The 18,343-nt window shown below is 50.3% G+C and overlaps 1 protein-coding gene and 1 non-coding gene across 2 annotated transcripts in view; one reads left to right on the top strand and one right to left on the bottom strand.

The window, feature by feature from the left end:
- CSMD1 (CUB and Sushi multiple domains 1) overlaps positions 1–18,343 on the top strand; it is a 1,658,614-nt gene that overhangs the window by 789,899 nt on the left and 850,372 nt on the right. The window contains exon 4 of the mRNA XM_066237815.1: positions 10,631–10,825. Within this exon, the coding sequence (XP_066093912.1) occupies positions 10,631–10,825 (195 nt within the window). The remainder of the gene's footprint in view (positions 1–10,630; positions 10,826–18,343) is intronic.
- Positions 1,413–1,488, bottom strand: TRNAI-GAU (transfer RNA isoleucine (anticodon GAU)). The gene has a single exon. It is a non-coding gene; the product is annotated as a tRNA-Ile (tRNA).

Raw genomic sequence — 18,343 nt, 5'->3', positions numbered from 1 at the left:
GTCTCTGTGTCTTCTGGGTCACTCGTGTCCTCCTGTTCTGGTTTAGTGTCTGTGTCTTCTGGGTCACTCGTCTCCTCCTGTTCTGGTTTAGTGTCTGGGTCACTCGTGTCCTCCTGTTCTGTTTTAGTCTCTGTGTCTTCTGGGTCACTCGTGTCCTCCTGTTCTGGTTTAGTGTCTGGGTCTTCTGGGTCACTCGTGTCCTCCTGTTCTGGTTTAGTGTCTGGGTCTCCTGGGTCACTCGTGTCCTGTTCTGGTTTAGTGTCTGGGTCACTCGTGTCCTCCTGTTCTGGTTTAGTCTCTGTGTCTTCTGGGTCACTCGTGTCCTCCTGTTCTGGTTTAGTGTCTGTGTCTTCTGGGTCACTCGTCTCCTCCTGTTCTGGTTTAGTGTCTGGGTCACTCGTGTCCTCCTGTTCTGTTTTAGTCTCTGTGTCTTCTGGGTCACTCGTGTCCTCCTGTTCTGGTTTAGTGTCTGGGTCTCCTGGGTCACTCGTGTCCTGTTCTGGTTTAGTGTCTGGGTCACTCGTGTCCTCCTGTTCTGTTTTAGTCTCTGTGTCTTCTGGGTCACTCGTGTCCTCCTGTTCTGTTTTAGTCTCTGTGTCTTCTGGGTCACTCGTGTCCTCCTGTTCTGGTTTAGTGTCTGGGTCTCCTGGGTCACTCGTGTCCTCCTGTTCTGGTTCAGTGTCTGGGTCACTCGTGTCCTCCTGTTCTGGTTTAGTCTCTGTGTCTTCTGGGTCACTCGTCTCCTCCTGTTCTGGTTTAGTGTCTGGGTCACTCGTGTCCTCCTGTTCTGTTTTAGTCTCTGTGTCTTCTGGGTCACTCGTGTCCTCCTGTTCTGTTTTAGTCTCTGTGTCTTCTGGGTCACTCGTGTCCTCCTGTTCTGGTTTAGTGTCTGGGTCTCCTGGGTCACTCGTGTCCTCCTGTTCTGGTTTAGTGTCTGGGTCACTCGTGTCCTCCTGTTCTGTTTTAGTGTCTGGGTCTCATGCTGGCTGCTTGGAGTGCTGAGTCGCAGTTACGGTTCTTGCTGCTCTAATCCTCTTCCCGCAGACCGTTTGCCCTTTTTCCAAGTCACCAACGAGAGTTGGATGTCCTTTTCCTTTCTTTTGTTTTCTTTTTTTTTTTTTTTTTTTTTTTTGTATTTTTCCGAAGTTGGAAACGGGGAGGCAGACAGACTCCCGCATGCGCCCGACCAGGATCCACCCGGCACGCCCACCAGGGGGAGATGCTCTGCCCATCTGGGGTGTTGCTCTGTTGCAACCAGAGCCATTCTAGCACCTGAGGCAGAGGCCATGGAGTCATCCTCAGTGTCCGGGCCATCTTTGCTCCAATGGAGCCTTGGCTGCGGGAGGGGAAGGGAGAGACAGAGAGAAAGGAGAGAGGGAGGGGTGGAGAAGCAGATGGGTGCTTCTCCTGTGTGCCCTGGCCGGGAATCGAACCCGGGACTTCCACACATCAGGCCGATGCTCTACCACTGAGCCAACTGGCCAGGACCAAGAGTTGGACATTCTTGAGTCTGCTTCATCTGAACACAGGCCGCTGTGTGTGGGGGGGGGCTGCCCCTGCGTCCAGGACCCTGTGTCCCTGGTGCTCGCCGGTCCCCTCCCCTCCTGCGCAGCTCGGTGTTGGCGCCCACTGTCACCGCTCTCCATGGGCGCTTCTCCTATGTGCCTTGGCCGGGAATCAAACCCGGGTCCCCCGCACGCCAGGCCAACGCTCTACCACTGAGCCAACCGGCCAGGGCCGGGTTTTTTTTTTTTTTAATTAAATGAGAAGCAGGGAGGCAGAGAGACAGACTCCCACATGTGCCCAACCGGAATCCACCTGGCATGCCCACCAGGGGGCAATGCTCTGCCCTTCTGGGGCCACTGCTCAGTTGCTTGGCAACAGAGCTATTTTTAGTTGCTGAGGCAGAGGCCACAGAGCCATCCTCAGTGCCTGGGGAACCCATAGCCCTGGGTGCAGGAGGGAAAGAAAGAGATAGAGAGAAGCGAGAGGGGGAGGTGGGGAGAAGCAGAAGATCACTTCTCCTGTGTGCCCTGTCCGGGAATCAAACCCGGGACTCCCACACGCCGGGCCAACACTCGACTGCTGAGCCAATCAGCCAGAGCGAAAGTTTATTGTAGTGCTGACGACTCGACATTCTAGATTTATTGTGTAGACTCTGCCACCCGTACTTGCTGGCTGTGTGGCCACGGGGAGGTGACCGAGCCTCTCTGAGCTGCGGTTCCCTCCTCTATCTAAAAAAGCAGATAATATTGTACTTCCTTCATATTACCTGGATACGTATGAAGCACCAGCAGCGATGGCTGGCTCGTAGCATGGTGTGACACTAACCATTGCTCTACTAGAGCGGGTACCGGGCAGAATCAGAAGGGCTGGAAAAAGAACGAGATTTCCGACTGTTTCCTGTTTTAATAACTGTTCCCTTTAGCGACAATCTCGACAGGAACAAACTTCCCTGAGTTGTTTCTGATTTGGTGGATGTGAGAATCCCTTTATGCTTTTAGATGTGCATCGTTTCCTGTCAGTCTGCACGGTGCTTCCGAGCTGGGGAGACGTATTCAACATCACAAATGGGCGTTGAGCCCCCACCCTGGTCCAAGTGCCCTGCTAACCTGAACCTGCAGCCTCTCAATTTCGTCTCACAACAAACCCATCAGTACTTTCATTCCTCTTCTTTTTAAAAATGCTTATTTTATTGGTTTGAGAGAGAGAGAGAGAGAGAGGAAGATTGAGCTGTTCCCATAAGTGCCCTGACTGGGGATCGAACCAGCAACCTCCGCACTTTGGAACAACGCTCTAACCCACCGAGATCTCGGCCGGGGCTAGATTTCACTTCTCAATTCCCTTTTCAAGGCATAGACTCTGAGGCCCTGTTGGGTGGCTCAATGCGTAGTGTTGTCCCTGTACACCGAGGTCACCGCTCAGCCTCTGGTTAGGACACATATGAGAACAATGAGTTGATGCTTCTCTTTCTCTCCCTTTCTTCTCTCTCTCTCTCTCTCTCACTCTTTCTCTCTCAAATCAATGGGAGAAAAAAAGACATCAACTCTGAGGTTTAGGCAATTTGTCCCACATTCTACAAATGATTTCTGGAGCAAAAACCCGGGACCGTGCATCGGACCCCGTGACCCACGTGCTCTGTGCCTCTCTGGTGACCACTCAGCACCCAAGCTCCTCAGTGAGACATGATCTCTCCCTTTGCCTGTGGACACAGCATGTTGTTCTTGACCCTAAAGGCACCTCAAAGCCCAGGTCCCCTCTGACACCCTCTCCTGTGACTGTTCAGAGGCGGCACCCACACGGCCTCTCTCCTCTCTTTCCCTCCCCGGAGCAGAGCTCAGGCTCAGGCTGGAGGGCATTAGGTAACTGTCACCTCCTGAGACACCCTCACTGCGACACCTGGGGAGCTGCCATCTCAGCTGACCTTCTGGCATCCGCTGGCGCGACTCCGAGCCCGGCAGAGAATCAATGTCAGGTTGCAACGTCGGAAAATCTGATCGGCACAGTGTTCCTGAAAATCACCTGATCGGATTCTCCTAACCCCCCTGCCCACGCAGAGGTCACAGGGAGAGGGTGGGGCAAACACCAGGGGACCACGAGGGCTCCGGTGCCCACGTCCTACAGGTGTTTGAAGCTTTGTTTCCTGAAGCTGCAGGGAGACGCAGAAAGACGGGGCAGACACACCGAGAGCCTGGGACAGGCCCTGGGGGGTGCAGGGTCACACCGGAGGCACATATGGATGGCTCAGTGACCGTCCCCAGGCTGGGGACACGCTGTGACCTCTGGCGGAATTCACCCTTCTGTCTGCCCCCCCCCTCCCTTTGTCCCGTTGAGGAATGAACCTTACTGCTGCTTTGTACTTGAGTGTCAGGCCTTCCCTGTCTTCCGGAACGGGAGGGGAGGTGACATCCCTGCGTCAGTTGAGCCGCCGGGTCCCAGTTTTGCCGCGTGGGGCTCCTTGAGTCACCAGTGCGACCCTGTGCTGTTGCCAAATCGCCGTGTTAAGGACGGAGGGTTTCGTGAGCGCCGTTAGCATGACAAGCGTGGTCCCAGTGCTGGGTGTGCAGACCTGGCTGCCGGAGGGTGGATGGACACCAGCCGTGAGGGGGAAGGACGGTGCCCGGAGTTCTGTCCAAGATCCCTTTCACATCACCCGACAATGTCTGCCCCCGGGCAGAACTCCCCGAGCCCAGAGAAGAATTCCTTTCTGGAAGCATCCATGGGAACGCGGGCACGTGACTTCAGAGCAGGTTTGGAGGGGATTAAAAGTGGGGTTCAAGCCAGTGCAGTGAGCGTTTGCCAAATAACATAATGTGTGCTCATTACCGTGGGAGGCACAAAGGGACATTCACCTCCTTCGGGGAAATGGGTTAAAAACCTACGTGAAATGAAAGTGGCAGAAATGACCGTTGGGTTCTGGAATTTATTTATTCTAAATTAGTTTTTTTGTTGTTTTTCTTCCCCACCACTGGAGTGTTCCATGTCGGTAATGCTGACCTGTCTCAGATGTCAATCTTTACATAATCATTTTCATCTGTTTTTCACAGTTTAGTGTTGTTGTTTTTGTTTTTTTAAAAAAATAAAATTCCTTATGCTTTTATAATACCATGTGCAAGTTTGCGTTTATGGGAGTGGTTGCAACTGAAAATAAATATTTTAATTTATTCTCAATTACTTCTCTTTCCTTGTTGGTAACAATCACATTTTTTTTTCCTGTAAATTTTGGTTGAAAATAAAAATCTTCATTCCCTAAACTGTAAATTTATCTTTCCACTACCAACTAGTGATTTTAAAATTTGTAAATTGGTTTTTAATCACTTCCCCATTTGGATATTTTGCTTTTAGAATTCTGATATTCACTTTAAGTCTCTGAGGCCCTATTTACCTTTTCAGCCCAATGTGGAAAAACACGTGATTTACAATCTGTGACCGATTCATTGTTCCCAAAATGTTATTTTGTTCAGCTTTTCTTTGAAAACAAGTTTTGTTTTTTTCTCTTCCCACTGAGTTTTCAACTGCTCAAATCTTAGTTGCTGTGCATACAATGTATCTAGGAGAGTACATGATACATTTTGCATTGATCTTTCCAATTATCAGTTTATTTACTTACATGTAGCAAGTCCCCGCTCAGGATTAGACCGTTCTAGATGTTGTAGAGACAGCTACAGGAAGGAGAGGTGGCCCCACCTTGAGCCGGGGACGTTCCCAGCAGGAAGCCACTGGCTGCAAAGTGAGCGGATGACAGAGTTGTCCAGAGCGGGGACTTGGAGACCTGAGTGGTCTGACTCAGCTCTGACACCACACTGTGGGGGGATGATAGAGACCCTGACTAGGACACGCTCAGCGAACACACGGAGCCGACGAGAGGAAGAGACGCGCTGGAGATCCAGCTCTTCCCCTCCCGTTCCATCGCCCATGAAACATGAGGCCGTGCAAAAAATAGGTGTCCGGTGGGTGTTGTTCAGATTCTGATGTGATCGTCAGGATGTTAAGGTGAACACAAAGCCATGCACAGGAACAGAGAGGGGGACCTTGGACTGGCCTGAGGGGCCAGGGGACGGTGTGCAGAGGAGGGGAGGGGAGGTGGCCCGGAAACAGAGAGGGGGACCCTAAGGGGCCAGGGGACAGTGTGCAGAGGAGGGGAGGAGAGGTGGCCCGGGAACAGAGAGGGGGACCCTAAGGGGCCAGGGGACAGTGTGCAGAAGAGGGGAGGGGAGGTGGCCCGGGAACAGAGAGGGGGACCCTAAGGGGCCAGGGGACAGTGTGCAGAGGAGGGGAGGGGAGGTGGCCCGGGAACAGAGAGGGGGACCTTGGACTGGCCTAAGGGGCCAGGGGACAGTGTGCAGAGGAGGGGAGGGGAGGTGGCCCGGGAACAGAGAGGGGGACCCTAAGGGGCCAGGGGACAGTGTGCAGAGGAGGGAAGGGGAGGTGGCCCGGGAACAGAGAGGGGGACCTTGGACTGGCCTAAGGGGCCAGGGGACGGTGTGCAGAGGAGGGGAAGGGAGGTGGCCCGGGAACAGAGAGGGGGACCTTGGACTGGCCTAAGGGGCCAGGGGACGGTGTGCAGAGGAGGGGAAGGGAGGTGGCCCGGGAACAGAGAGCGAGACCTTGGACTGGCCTGAGGGGCCAGGGGACAGTATGCAGAGGAGGAGAGGGGAGGTGGCCCCGGGAACAGAGAGCGAGACCTTGGACTGGCCTGAGGGGCCAGGGGACGGTGTGCAGAGGAGGGGAGGGGAGGTGGCCCGGGAACAGAGAGGGGGACCTTGGACTGGCCTGAGGGGCCAGGGGACGGTGTGCAGAGGAGGGGAGGGGAGGTGGCCCGGAAACAGAGAGGGGGACCCTAAGGGGCCAGGGGACAGTGTGCAGAGGAGGGGAGGGGAGGTGGCCCGGGAACAGAGAGGGGGACCTTGGACTGGCCTGAGGGGCCAGGGGACGGTGTGCAGAGGAGGGGAGGGGAGGTGGCCCGGGAACAGAGAGCGAGACCTTGGACTGGCCTGAGGGCCAGGGGACAGTGTGCAGAGGAGGAGAGGGGAGGTGGCCCCGGGAACAGAGAGGGGGACCTGGACTGGCCTAAGGGGCCAGAGGACATTGTGCAGAGGAGGGGAGGGGAAGTGGCCCCGGGAACAGAGAGCGAGACCTTGGACTGGTCTGAGGGGCCAGGGGACGGTGTACAGAGGAGGGGAGGGTAGGTGGCCCTGGGAACAGAGATTGTTTTTGCCGTGGACGGCTGTCACAGACCAGCCTGCCCCTGGAAACGGCTTCCCTCCATGACTTGACATAGGATGTTAATGATAGGTACAGCTGCACTCTGCACTGTTGCCATCTGTATTGTGTTGACCACCATTAATGTTAACAGCTAATTACTATCTATTACAGAGAGCTTTCCGAGTTTGATGATGGAGAGTGGCAGTATGTATTTATTTCTCAGATGTCTACATTCCCACATATGACATTTGACTCTGTTAAAATACTTTTAAGACATAAATGTTTTCTTTCTAAGAGGCTTAAGAGGCTTATCCTACTTCTACTCAGGGAGAACCTGGTTTTCAGGAACGCCTTTTTTTTCTCCCCTCAAAATGTTTGAAGTCAGTACAAGTCCTCACTTCCTGGCAATATCGTTGCACAAATATCAGATATTGTTTATCCTTCGCTTTTGTTTGAATGTTTGACCTCCTAGGCAGATGATAATATCGGGTGACATCTGTCTCTGTGCCACCAGTTAACGTGATCGGTTTCTCACATTTTATTGTATTTTCATGATCATGTGATGATGATCTTTTGGTCCATCAGGCTGTTTCTTTCCGTTTTCCACAGAACGACAGCTAGAACCGTTCTGTGGGCTCCATCCCGATGTCAGAGAGGCTCCCTGGTCCCCCCAGTGGTGAACGGCAGTACTGGTTGTGGTTATCAATAGCAGGTTTTCAGCTGTTTTGTGGATTGATACTGATAACTCCTGTTGTTGGGGACAGTATATTGGGACACATAGCCTGGTGACATGCACCTTCTAATAAGATGTATTCCTAATCGTTAATGGAAAGAATAAAGTCCCCGAGAACGGGGAAGGATTTGTTCATTATATAAATACATATTCGGGGACACGGAAGGAGTCACTGAAGGCATCCGTGACCAGACGTGGTCTTTCTGTCTCCTGCTCCTGCTGGTAGTGTCCCGTGGCCTTGTGTCTTGTGTCACCACCATCCGGAGCTCAGACTGGGTCCCCGCCTCAGGCGCTCCCTGGACAGAACGGAAACGCCTTTCTCTGCCTTAGGAGACCGGAGGCCATCAAACACCAGCACACTTGGCCTGACCTGTGGTGGCACAGTGGATAAAGCGTTGACCTGGAATGCTGAGGTCACCGGTTCAAAACCCTGGGCTTGCCTGGTCAAGGCACATATGGGAGTTGATGCTTCCTGCTCCTCCCCCCTTTCTCTCTCTCTCTCTCTCTTTCTCTCTCTCTCTCTCTCTCTCTCGCTCTCTCCTCTCTAAAAAAAAATGAATAAATAAATAAAATTAAAAAAAAAAAAAAACAAAAAAAAAAAAAAAAAAAACACCAGCACACTTAACAATGATTACAGACCCTGGCTTCGACTTATTGACTTAGACACAGAACGTGTGGCATTGGACAAGGAACTTCTCTTTTTATAAAAGAGGCGGAAATGCTTGTAGACCAAACTTAACTGTTGTCTATTGTGTTTCAAATAGGTTTTCTTGCCGCCTGTTTTAGAAATTAGTTTTTAAAGCGTAGAACTGCGTGCTGACTGTGTAAACAGTGTTTTCATGGACATGTCAAGGGTATTAAGTACCTAAATGGTAGTACTTTCCTAAGTGTTTCTATATAGCTTACTCGGTACATCTTTCATGTCATAATAAAATATTTTTAGAAATACAAAGGTACCCTTCCATTCACTGTGAAAGGTCTATTAACTTCTCAGTTTATAAGCAAACAAAACAAAATTGCACCATATTATCTCTACATATATCAAGCTATGCTCTGTACAGATAGGGGGAAAAATTCGATACAGATATAAAATTATTATTTATTTTTGTATTTTTTCTGAAGTTGGAAACGGGGATGCAGTCAGACAGACTCCCACATGTGCCTGACGGGGATCCACCCAGCATGCCCACCAGGGGGCGATGCTCTACTCATCTGGGGCCATTGCTCCATTACAACCGGAGCCATTCTAGCACCTGAAGCAGAGGCCATGGAGTCATCCTCAGCGCCCGGGACAACTGGTTCCAATGGAGCCTTGGCTGTGGAGGGGAAGAGAGAGACAGAGAGGAAGTGGAAGGGGAGGGGTGGAGAAGTGGATGGGCGCTTCTCCTGTGTGCCCTGACTGGGACTTGAACCTGGGACTTCCACACGCTGGGCCGAAGCTCTACCACTGAGCCAACCAGCCAGGGCCAATATCATTTTTTTTTTGAATTTTTCCAAAGTTGGAAATGGGGAGGCAGTCAGACAGACTCCCACATGCACCCAACCGGGATCCACCCAGCATGCCCACCAGGGGGCAATGCTCTGCCCATCTTGGGGCATCGCTCTGCCACAATCAGCCATTCTAGCACCCGAGGCAGAGGCCACAGAGCCATCCTCAGCGCCGAGGCAAACCTTGCTCCAGTGGAGCCTTGGCTGTGGGAGGGGAAGAGAGAGACAGAGAGGAAGGAGAGGGGGAGGGGTGGAGAAGCAGATGGGCGCTTCTCCTGTGTGCCCTGGCTGGGAATTGAACCCAGGACTCCTGCACGCCAGGCCGACACTCTACCACCGAGCCAACCAGCCAGGGCCAATTATTTTATTTTTATTATTTTCATTTAGAAATACTTTTTATTTGCAAATGATTCCTTTTTTTAGATAGTAGGATTCTTTGTTTATTTGAGGACTACATGATAGTAGCAAATTTACCGATGACACGATAAATTTAAGCAAAAATGTTTAGACCGTCCCCAACTGTCATAGCTTTCTCTACTTGACTTAATGGTGTCTCAGTTCAGTTGGAAATTGAATGAGTGGGGATGGCATCGTATTGATCAGGTTTCAAGCCAGTTGACTTAGGCAGAGACTCCCATGAACACGGAAGGTGAGTCCATCAGGGAGGGAGAGGATGGAGACCACTGTGCTGACCTGACGTACACGTGAAGAGAGCGCTTGTAGCCCTGGCCGGTTGGCTCAGTGGTAGAGCGTCAGCCTGGCGTGCAGAAGTCCCGGGTTCGATTCCCAGCCAGGGCACACAGGAGAGGCGCCCATCTGCTTCTCCACCCCTCCCCCTCTCCTTCCTCTCTGTCTCTCTCTTCCCCTCCCGCAGCCGAGGCTCCATTGGAGCAAAGATGGCCCGGGCACTGGGGATGGCTCCATGGCCTCTGCCCCAGGTGCTAGAATGGCTCTGGTCACAACACAGCGACACCCCAGATGGACAGAGCATCGCCCCCTGGTGGGCGTGCCGGGTGGATCCCGGTCGGGCGCATGCAGGAGTCTGTCTGACTGCCTCCCCGTTTCCAGCTTCAGGAAAAAAAAAAAAAAGCGCTTGTGTCGTTAAAACGGAGAGTTCACCTCCGTTGTGAGTCAGACACAGCATGTGCCGTGGAGTAAAATAGTGGAACGGTTTTATTAAAACCTGATAGATTAATGAGTGATCTGTAATTTACGCTTTCATTTGTTTATCCCCTCCAACATTGATTAAGCATTAATTAGTGAGGAGCAGCAGGCAGTGCTGGGTCCGGGGGTAGATACAGCATGAATATTCATGGGTGCTGTATGTCTGATACGGCTTCTTCAGATAACCTGTATCCTACTCTCTTGTCTGACTGCAGGCTGTAAGGGACGGCAGGGTCACACAACGAGAACATCATCTAGATGTCGTTTAGGGCACTGAGTCTGAGCAGAACTGTATTTTCCCTCTAAACAAAATACATCCATTTATGCTTTAAAAAATCTCCACAGATGTACTAAATTGCAGCCATGAAACGTGACTGTATTTCTCTGTTCCATTTTGGAGGCTACATTAAAATATTTTTTTTGTGCTGGATTTGCTGATTTTCATACTGGAAGGGTGGGCATGTTCTGGGCTCTTGATTGAGCTTCATAGCAAAGCGTTCTTTAAGCGTTCTTAACCTTCCTCTTTTCTGTTTCCAACAGTTCTGCCGAGCCACACGTGCGGGAACCCCGGGGAAATACTGAAAGGCGTCCTGCACGGGACCAGGTTCAACATCGGAGACAAGATCCGGTACAGCTGCCTCCCCGGCTACGTCCTGGAAGGCCACGCCACCCTGACCTGCATCGTCAGCCCGGGGAATGGGGCGTCCTGGGACTTCCCCGCGCCGTTCTGCAGAGGTAGGTGCCGCGCCGGGGGAACGCTGCGAGCACACGCCTGCCCCAGGCGCACGGCTCGCCCCACAGCTGACACTGTAGGTGCCTGTGGATGACACAGGACCCTCCGGCCGGGCCTGCCCGGGCCAGCTCGTTTCTGCGCCAAGAGTTGTCACCTGGGAGGTCGGTAACAAACTTAGATATGTCCTTCGAGGTCCAAGTTTGTCTTTGTTCTGTTTCTCAGACTCTGTGAGTTCTGCATCGTGTCTTGCCTCTCGCTGTAGCACCCCAAACTGTGATGCACACCTCTGAGTCTGTCTGGATTTGCTAGTTCCCATGTTACCATTTTCTCGGTAAAAAGGATAGACACCCTTGATAATCACATCTTATGTGTTAAGGACTGTTTTAGCACTCTTAGAGTTCTGAAATAAAGCGATCACCAAGGGGGCCCTGGCCGGTTGGCTCAGTGGTAGAGTGACGGCCCGATGTGTGGAAGACCTGGGTTCAATTCCAGGCCAGGGCACATAGGAGAAACGCCATCTGCTTCTCCACCCCTCCCCCTCTCCTTCCTCTCTGTCTCTCTCTTCCCCTCCCACAGCCAAGGCTCCAATGGAGCAAAGTTGGCCCGGGCACTGAGGATGGCTCTGTGGTCCCTGCCTCAGGTGCTAGAATGGCTCTGGTTGCAACAAAGCAACGCCCCAGAGGGGCAGAGCATCGCCCCCTGGTGGGCATGCCGGGTGGATCCCAGTCGGGCGCATGCGGGAGTCTGTCTGCCTCCCTGCTTATCACTTCAGAAAATTACAAAAAAAAAAAAAAAAGAAATGATCACCAAGGATAGGTCCCATCATCAGGACTTGAGATAAGGTTGGAATGACTGTTCCCAGAGCCTGTGATTTCCAGCCTTGTCTATAACACTCATTTCACTCATCCAAATCCTCTCGGGAGGAGCATAGGCTGATTCTTAGTTTCTGACTTTCTAAGAAAAAACCCTCATCTTATGGTTTTAAACTAGCACTTACTAAGGGCTTAATGTGATGCCTGAAAATGTAGCAGGTGCTTTACTTGAATCATTTCATTTAATTTCACAACAGCCCACCGAAATCATAATTATCAACACGTAACAGATAAAGGAACAAAATTTTAATGTTTAAACGTTCTGGGGGTGATATAAATTAAGATGCAAATCCGTGTTTGAGTTCTTCTTTTAAATCTTTTTATTTTTCCGTTAGAATTTACATTCAGTGTTACTCTGTATTAGATCTGGACGGACAGCACAATGGTTAGAGGGTCAGGTACTATACAGAGGGGTCCCGCTGCTAGGCCACCTTCTTATACCATCTACAAGAATAAACTCAAAGTGGATGAAAGACTTAGACGTAAGACTCAAAGCCATAAAACTCCTAGAAGAAAACACAGTAAAACCTTGGACATTTTTCTTAGCAGTATTTTTTTTTCTGATCTATCTCCTCTGGCAAAGGTAACAAAGGAAAAAAAAACAAAACAACAAATAGAACTACAGCAAATCAAAATTTTTCCTTCAGCAATGGGGATATCAGCAAAACACAACAACGATCTCATGACTGAGGGAAGATTTTTCACCAGTGGCACAGCCGATAAGGGGTTCATGTCCAAACTGTATAAAGAACTCAGACAACTCAACACCAGAGACACAAAACCCCCCAATGGACACGTCTCGGTGCCTGACATTTAATCTGTGCACATCATCAGACGAAGTCACAGCCTCTGCCTGAAGTGATCATCGCCCAGTGGGCTGTTTTCACCAATATGTTTTAGATGAGTCTATGCTGTTTAATGAACGCTTTCCTGTTTTTTTGTGTTAAATGCTGTAGTGTCATGGGGTCTCCCTGATGTCACTTCCATTGGGAATGGCATATCACTAATATTACTATGACTCCTGCTAGCTCGTACATATCGATCACTCATCATAGGGCCAGCATTATTACTCTTACACCTTTAATCCTCGCAAGTATGTGTGTAGTTCAGGATTCGTTTTTCAAGGGAGGAAACAGAGGGTCAGTTGGGACACGTGACTTGCTCGAGGTGTTCCAGCCAGTAGTCGTTCAGATCTACCGTCTTCAGATGAGCCCCGTGTCCTAGGGAAAGCCCTTGTGAGGGACACTGTCTGTGCCGGAGAGCCTGTATCCCTCCGCAAGTGCCCTTGTCCTGTGCAAGGTTCTTGGGGTCTCTTATCTCTCTCCTGCTTCTCTCTCACTGCTGTTAATTATTTTCCACATTATCTATTATCAGAAAGAGTGACTCTCAACATCTACACCTCTGTCCCTTTTCCCTGGTCTTTTCCTAGGTCCCCCTCCACCGGCCGATCCTGGTAAAGCCACGGCCACCTGGGTGCCCTCGACGGACCTTTGCTTGTTTACTTCTACGTGGTTCCGTGATGTCCCTGCTCTCTCTGCATCAGCACTGGGGTCACTTGGCTTTGTGCTCTCGATGGTTGCCTGTGGGACACATATTTATTATCACACACTGTCACTGACCTCCACCCCCGTCCCCTCCCCATTCTGTGCCAGGCAGACGCCCGGCAGGTTGGTCCAGTGAGCTCCATGTCCGGACTCTCAGCTCCCCATTCATTGTCCCCGACACACACCTGCAGCGGGACCTGGCCTCCCTCCGCCAGACCGCACCGGGGACTTGACCAGGAATTACACGCACCTGCCTCCGCATGGCCATGGACGAGCTCCGTGTCGCGTCCCCCGGACCGGCCCCTCCATCCCAGGCACAGGTGTTCGGGCTCGTCTCTGCCACAGGCAGTGGTCTCTGGGGCTGACCTGCCCTGGCTCTCCTGGGGTCCGCGCCCCCGTCCCCGCGGCCCATGGTCCCCAGGCCTCTGCTGGCGTGGTGCCAGCTGGTGCCGCAACGCCAGCGCACTGTGTCCATCAGCAGACACCGCGCGGGGGTTGTTACGTTTTCTCCCAGAGTTTCACCAGCCCGCCCTCCCTGGTGCGGGTTCCGTCCCTCCGGTCACTCAGTTTACCCTTTCACCCCCTTAGAGCCCCATCTCTTCTTCATCCCTTTCCCACGAAAACCCAAACTTCAGTCAGTTCTCACCATGGCAACCCCGTTTTTACATTTCATTAAGAAAAAAACAAACAAAAGTTGTTTTGTCTGTCTCTGTGTTGCTGCTCTTTCAGAGTTTAGCTTCCTGTCATAGTGTTCCCTCTATCACAGACGTGGAAACATTGTAACTATGTCCCCGGATTCTTCTCTATCACAGATGTGGAAACATTGTAACTATGTCCCTGGATTCTTCTCTATCACAGACGTGGAAACATTGTAACTATGTCCCCGGATTCTTCTCTGGGTTAAATTTAGCCTCATTTATAGCTACTTCCCCCACCACTGCACCTAATCCCCTGCTCATAAACTTCATGGAGTTATAGGAAATGTGGAGCATCAGATAACAGGTCATAGACGTGAAAATGCAAAAAAAAAAAAAGAAAAGAATCAACAGCAGCTGTGACATCTTTTCTACTCAGGACCTCCCCCCAGGAGTCTTCTAAATGGATCAATCTGTTCTGACTCCGCCATTATACACTTTATAAAGCCGAAGTTTAGGTCACAGTAAGGTCATAATCTTTCCTGTTCTGTCACTGATTTATTAAATCCCAACCATCTTAAAATGCATTTGTCCTGATACACATTATCTTCTTCTTCTTCTTCTGGGTTACAGATGATTACATTTATGCTCAAATTTTTGCTTTTTTTCTAATGCTTGGGCCAGTAAGGTTTCCGAGGACCTTAAATTAGCTGTAATGATTTGATGGAACAGATTTGAGAGTTGCCCCACAGTTTGTCACTGACTTGGATAACCGGATCATGAAGGAAAGAAAAATCAATGATCTAATTCATATAAATGTGTGGATGTGGCGTATTTAGGAGAGACATAAATGAATTTGAGGCAGTCGGGGCTTAGGTGATTTACAAATATCAAATGAGTGTGTTTTCTGCTTTTCCAACATTCTGGTAGTTACTTAGTTCCAGGAACCTCTTGCATATATATATATATTTTTTTTCTTACTCGAGTCACGGACAGTAACACCACTCTGTCCTCTTCAATGACTTTTCACGAGTGGGGACCACTTTCATCTAACTCCAAGGGGCAGCGTGGGGCTGGGGCGATGTCACCGCGAGGTGTGTGTCATCTTCTGCAGTCCCGACGCTCTATCGAGAAACACGATATAACTGTACATGTCACGCGATCAATACATAATAAAACGGAAAGGTCAGCCCGCTCTCCTGAGATCTGATGTCCTTCAACGGGAGCCCAGCCTCCCTGACCTCCTTCAAGGGTGAGCGGGTGTCAGAGTCTCTTCTGAAAGTATATATATATATGACGCTGACTGAGTCCTCTCTCTTCCGCCCTTGAGTGGTCGCCTTCGTGGCGACGGCCTCCCGAATGTTTCTTCGTTATTGTGGAGCGTCCCTGTTGTCCCCGCGGTCTTTGCGCAGATTTACTGTGTCTGTGCCTGCAGGTCGGGGCGGAGGGGGGGCGCTCCGAGGGGAAAGCGGACAGGAGGAGAGGAACCCCGAGGTGGATTCAAGGACGAATGCGCCCGGCTCTGGATGGAAGGGCCTTCTTAATTGGTTCTCTGTTTCCCTGCTTCATTATTAAACCACAGAAACTATAACGTTAGGGACGGGGACCTATCATAAATTACTGTGAGCGCCAGGATGCAGGAAGAGCCGTACAGGGTCAGTTCCGAAGGAGAAGGTGTTCTCCTTGAGTGAGAAAAACACACGCAGCCCGTGGTCCTCAGATGTGTGGAAGGACCCCACGGGAAGGTGGGCGGAAGAGAGGTAAGCCCCCATGTTCGGAAAAAATACCCCTTTAGAAGAAACCTACTTACCTGACCCCTCTGAAAAAATGATCCCTAAGAAATGGTCCTTTCCCAACATCAGCCCCCCAAGAGGTGGGGACAGTTCTTGTCCGTCATCTTCCTTCAGAGACCAAGTCACTCGAACTCTCCAGTGGGGGATCACATTTTTGTAAATGGTAGTGGGGTGATCTTCTATTAATTTCCTTCTTCTACCTACATGACCACCCAGGAAATATGTGCGTGTTTGGGGTGTGAGCTGCTGCTGGCCCGGGGGAAGCAGGCGTCTGGAAAGATGAGGGGGTCGTCACCGTGGGCGTGTGCCGTGTGGGATGAGCTAACGGGGGGCCACTCCAGCCAGCGGTCCTCCACTCTCTCCTCTGACCGTCACCTTCCCACAGGCCCCGATGTCTATGGTGACGGGCACTTTGTGTGTGCACACCACACCTCAGAAAATAGCTCTCAGCAGCTCCGGCAAAACTGAGGTCCCTAAAAGCACAGCTCTGGACACTCCCGGGGGCAAGCTACCCTAAATAACCTATGTTTATGAAATCTGCACTTCACAGATTAGCCTGTATTAACATCAGGGTCCTGACTCATAGCAACTGCCACCAGAAGTGTGTCAAAAACAGAAAGCACATTTCTATGATGTCAGTTTGTGGTTAGGCTGAAGCCCATGAATGCATGCACGACCCTGGTTGTAGCTCAGATCACTGTGAAATGTGTGCAGGGAGGGGAGAGGCATTCTTGTAGTGAAAGCAAGGAACGGAAGCTTCACAGGGGTCAGCCTGCATTGCAAATGTCTGACTCAGACGTTATAATAAGACAGCTATGCCTGACCAGGCAGTGGCGCAGGGAATAGAGCGTCGACCTGGGACGCGGAGGTCCCAGGTTTGAAACCCAAGGTCTCCGGCTTGAGTGCAGGCTCATTCGGCTTGAGCTCAGACTCACCAGCTTGAGCGTGGGGTCGCTGACTTGAATGCGGGATCCTAGACATGACCCCACGGTGGCTGGCATGAGCCCAAAGGTCACTGGCTTGAGTAAGGGGTCACTGGCTCTGCTGTACATATGAGGAAGCACTCCATGAACAATTAAGGGACCACAACTATGAGTTGAGACTTCTCATCTCTTTCCCTTCCTGTTTGTCCCTTTCATTTCCTCTTGCTAAATATATGAAAATTAAAAAAGAAGACAGTTATACTTTTCATTGTATCATCCTACTCTTACTAAAATTAGTGTAAGTAGCACACACACACGATTAAAACGTTTAATGATACCAAAGGCATAAGAAACACCCCAGTGAAACACCCTCACTGTAACACTGTAGACAGCTCAACACCGTTTAACCATTCGTGTGTGTGTGTGTGTGTGTGTGTGTTTGCCATTTTTATCTGGGATCTGTCTACACTGTTGCAGTTTGCTCTTCAGAGTTGAATTCTTTGCATTGACGTCTTGCTATGTGCATCCACGGACTGGTAGGGTTCTCATGCACCACCTTTCTCCCAGTCTCACGTAGGTGTCTGTAAACCGTCTTTATAAACGTGAATACACCCTGGTCCTTTCTGCCCTGCTCCTCTGGTTCCCGCAGCCCCTCTCACCGCCCGCCCCGTCCCCGTCCCCGTGCATAGCGGTGCCGCCCCCCGTCTTTCTGCTCCGTCCGTGTTCTCCCAGCTGTAGTAGCACTTGTGTTCCATCAAAGTTGTCAACGTGTACGATCTATGCTATCGTCACAATTAAGTCCTCCGTGATTAGTCCGAAGGCTGCTCGCCAAGCTGAAAAGCAACCACACAACATTCAGACCCTTCTAAATGGTGCTCACCGCGCCCCCCCCAGGGCTGTGCCGGTGATGGGCGTGTCCCCCCCCCAGTGTGCCCGAGCCCCTCGTGGTCCAGACGGGCTCTTCCCGCAGCGTCGGGGATGCATTGGTGGCCGTCATCACGGTCGGTGGTCTTATTCTGACCGACACATGATCAGTGTACAGTATTAACAAAGTAACATGATCAGTGTACAGTATTAACATAGTAACATGATCAGTGTACAGTATTAATGAAGTAACATGATCAGTGTACAGTATTAATGTAATAGTAACATGATCAGTGTACAGTATTAATGTAATAGTAACATGATCAGTGTACAGTATTAACGTAGTAACATGATCAGTGTACAGTATTAATGTAATAGTAACATGATCAGTGTACAGTATTAATGTAATAGTAACATGATCAGTGTACAGTATTAACGTAGTAACATGATCAGTGTACAGTATTAATGTAATAGTAACATGATCAGTGTACAGTATTAACAAAGTAACATGATCAGTGTACAGTATTAACGTAGTAACATGATCAGTGTGCAGTATTAATGAAGTAACATGATCAGTGTGCAGTATTAATGAAGTAACATGACCAGTGTACAGTATTAACGTAGTAACATGATCAGTGTACAGTATTAATGTAATAGTAACATGATCAGTGTACAGTATTAATGTAATAGTAACATGATCAGTGTACAGTAATAACGTAGTAACATGATCAGTGTGCAGTATTAATGAAGTAACATGACCAGTGTACAGTATTAACACAGTAACATGATCAGTGTACAGTAATAACGTAGTAACATGATCAGTGTGCAGTATTAATGAAGTAACATGACCAGTGTACAGTATTAACGAACTAACATGATCAGTGTACAG

Source organism: Saccopteryx bilineata, chromosome 6 (assembly GCF_036850765.1).
Source record: "Saccopteryx bilineata isolate mSacBil1 chromosome 6, mSacBil1_pri_phased_curated, whole genome shotgun sequence".
Classification (NCBI taxonomy): Eukaryota; Metazoa; Chordata; class Mammalia; order Chiroptera; family Emballonuridae; genus Saccopteryx; species Saccopteryx bilineata.
Note: the sequence above shows the minus strand (reverse complement) of the source record. Positions and strands in the feature narration are given on the sequence as shown.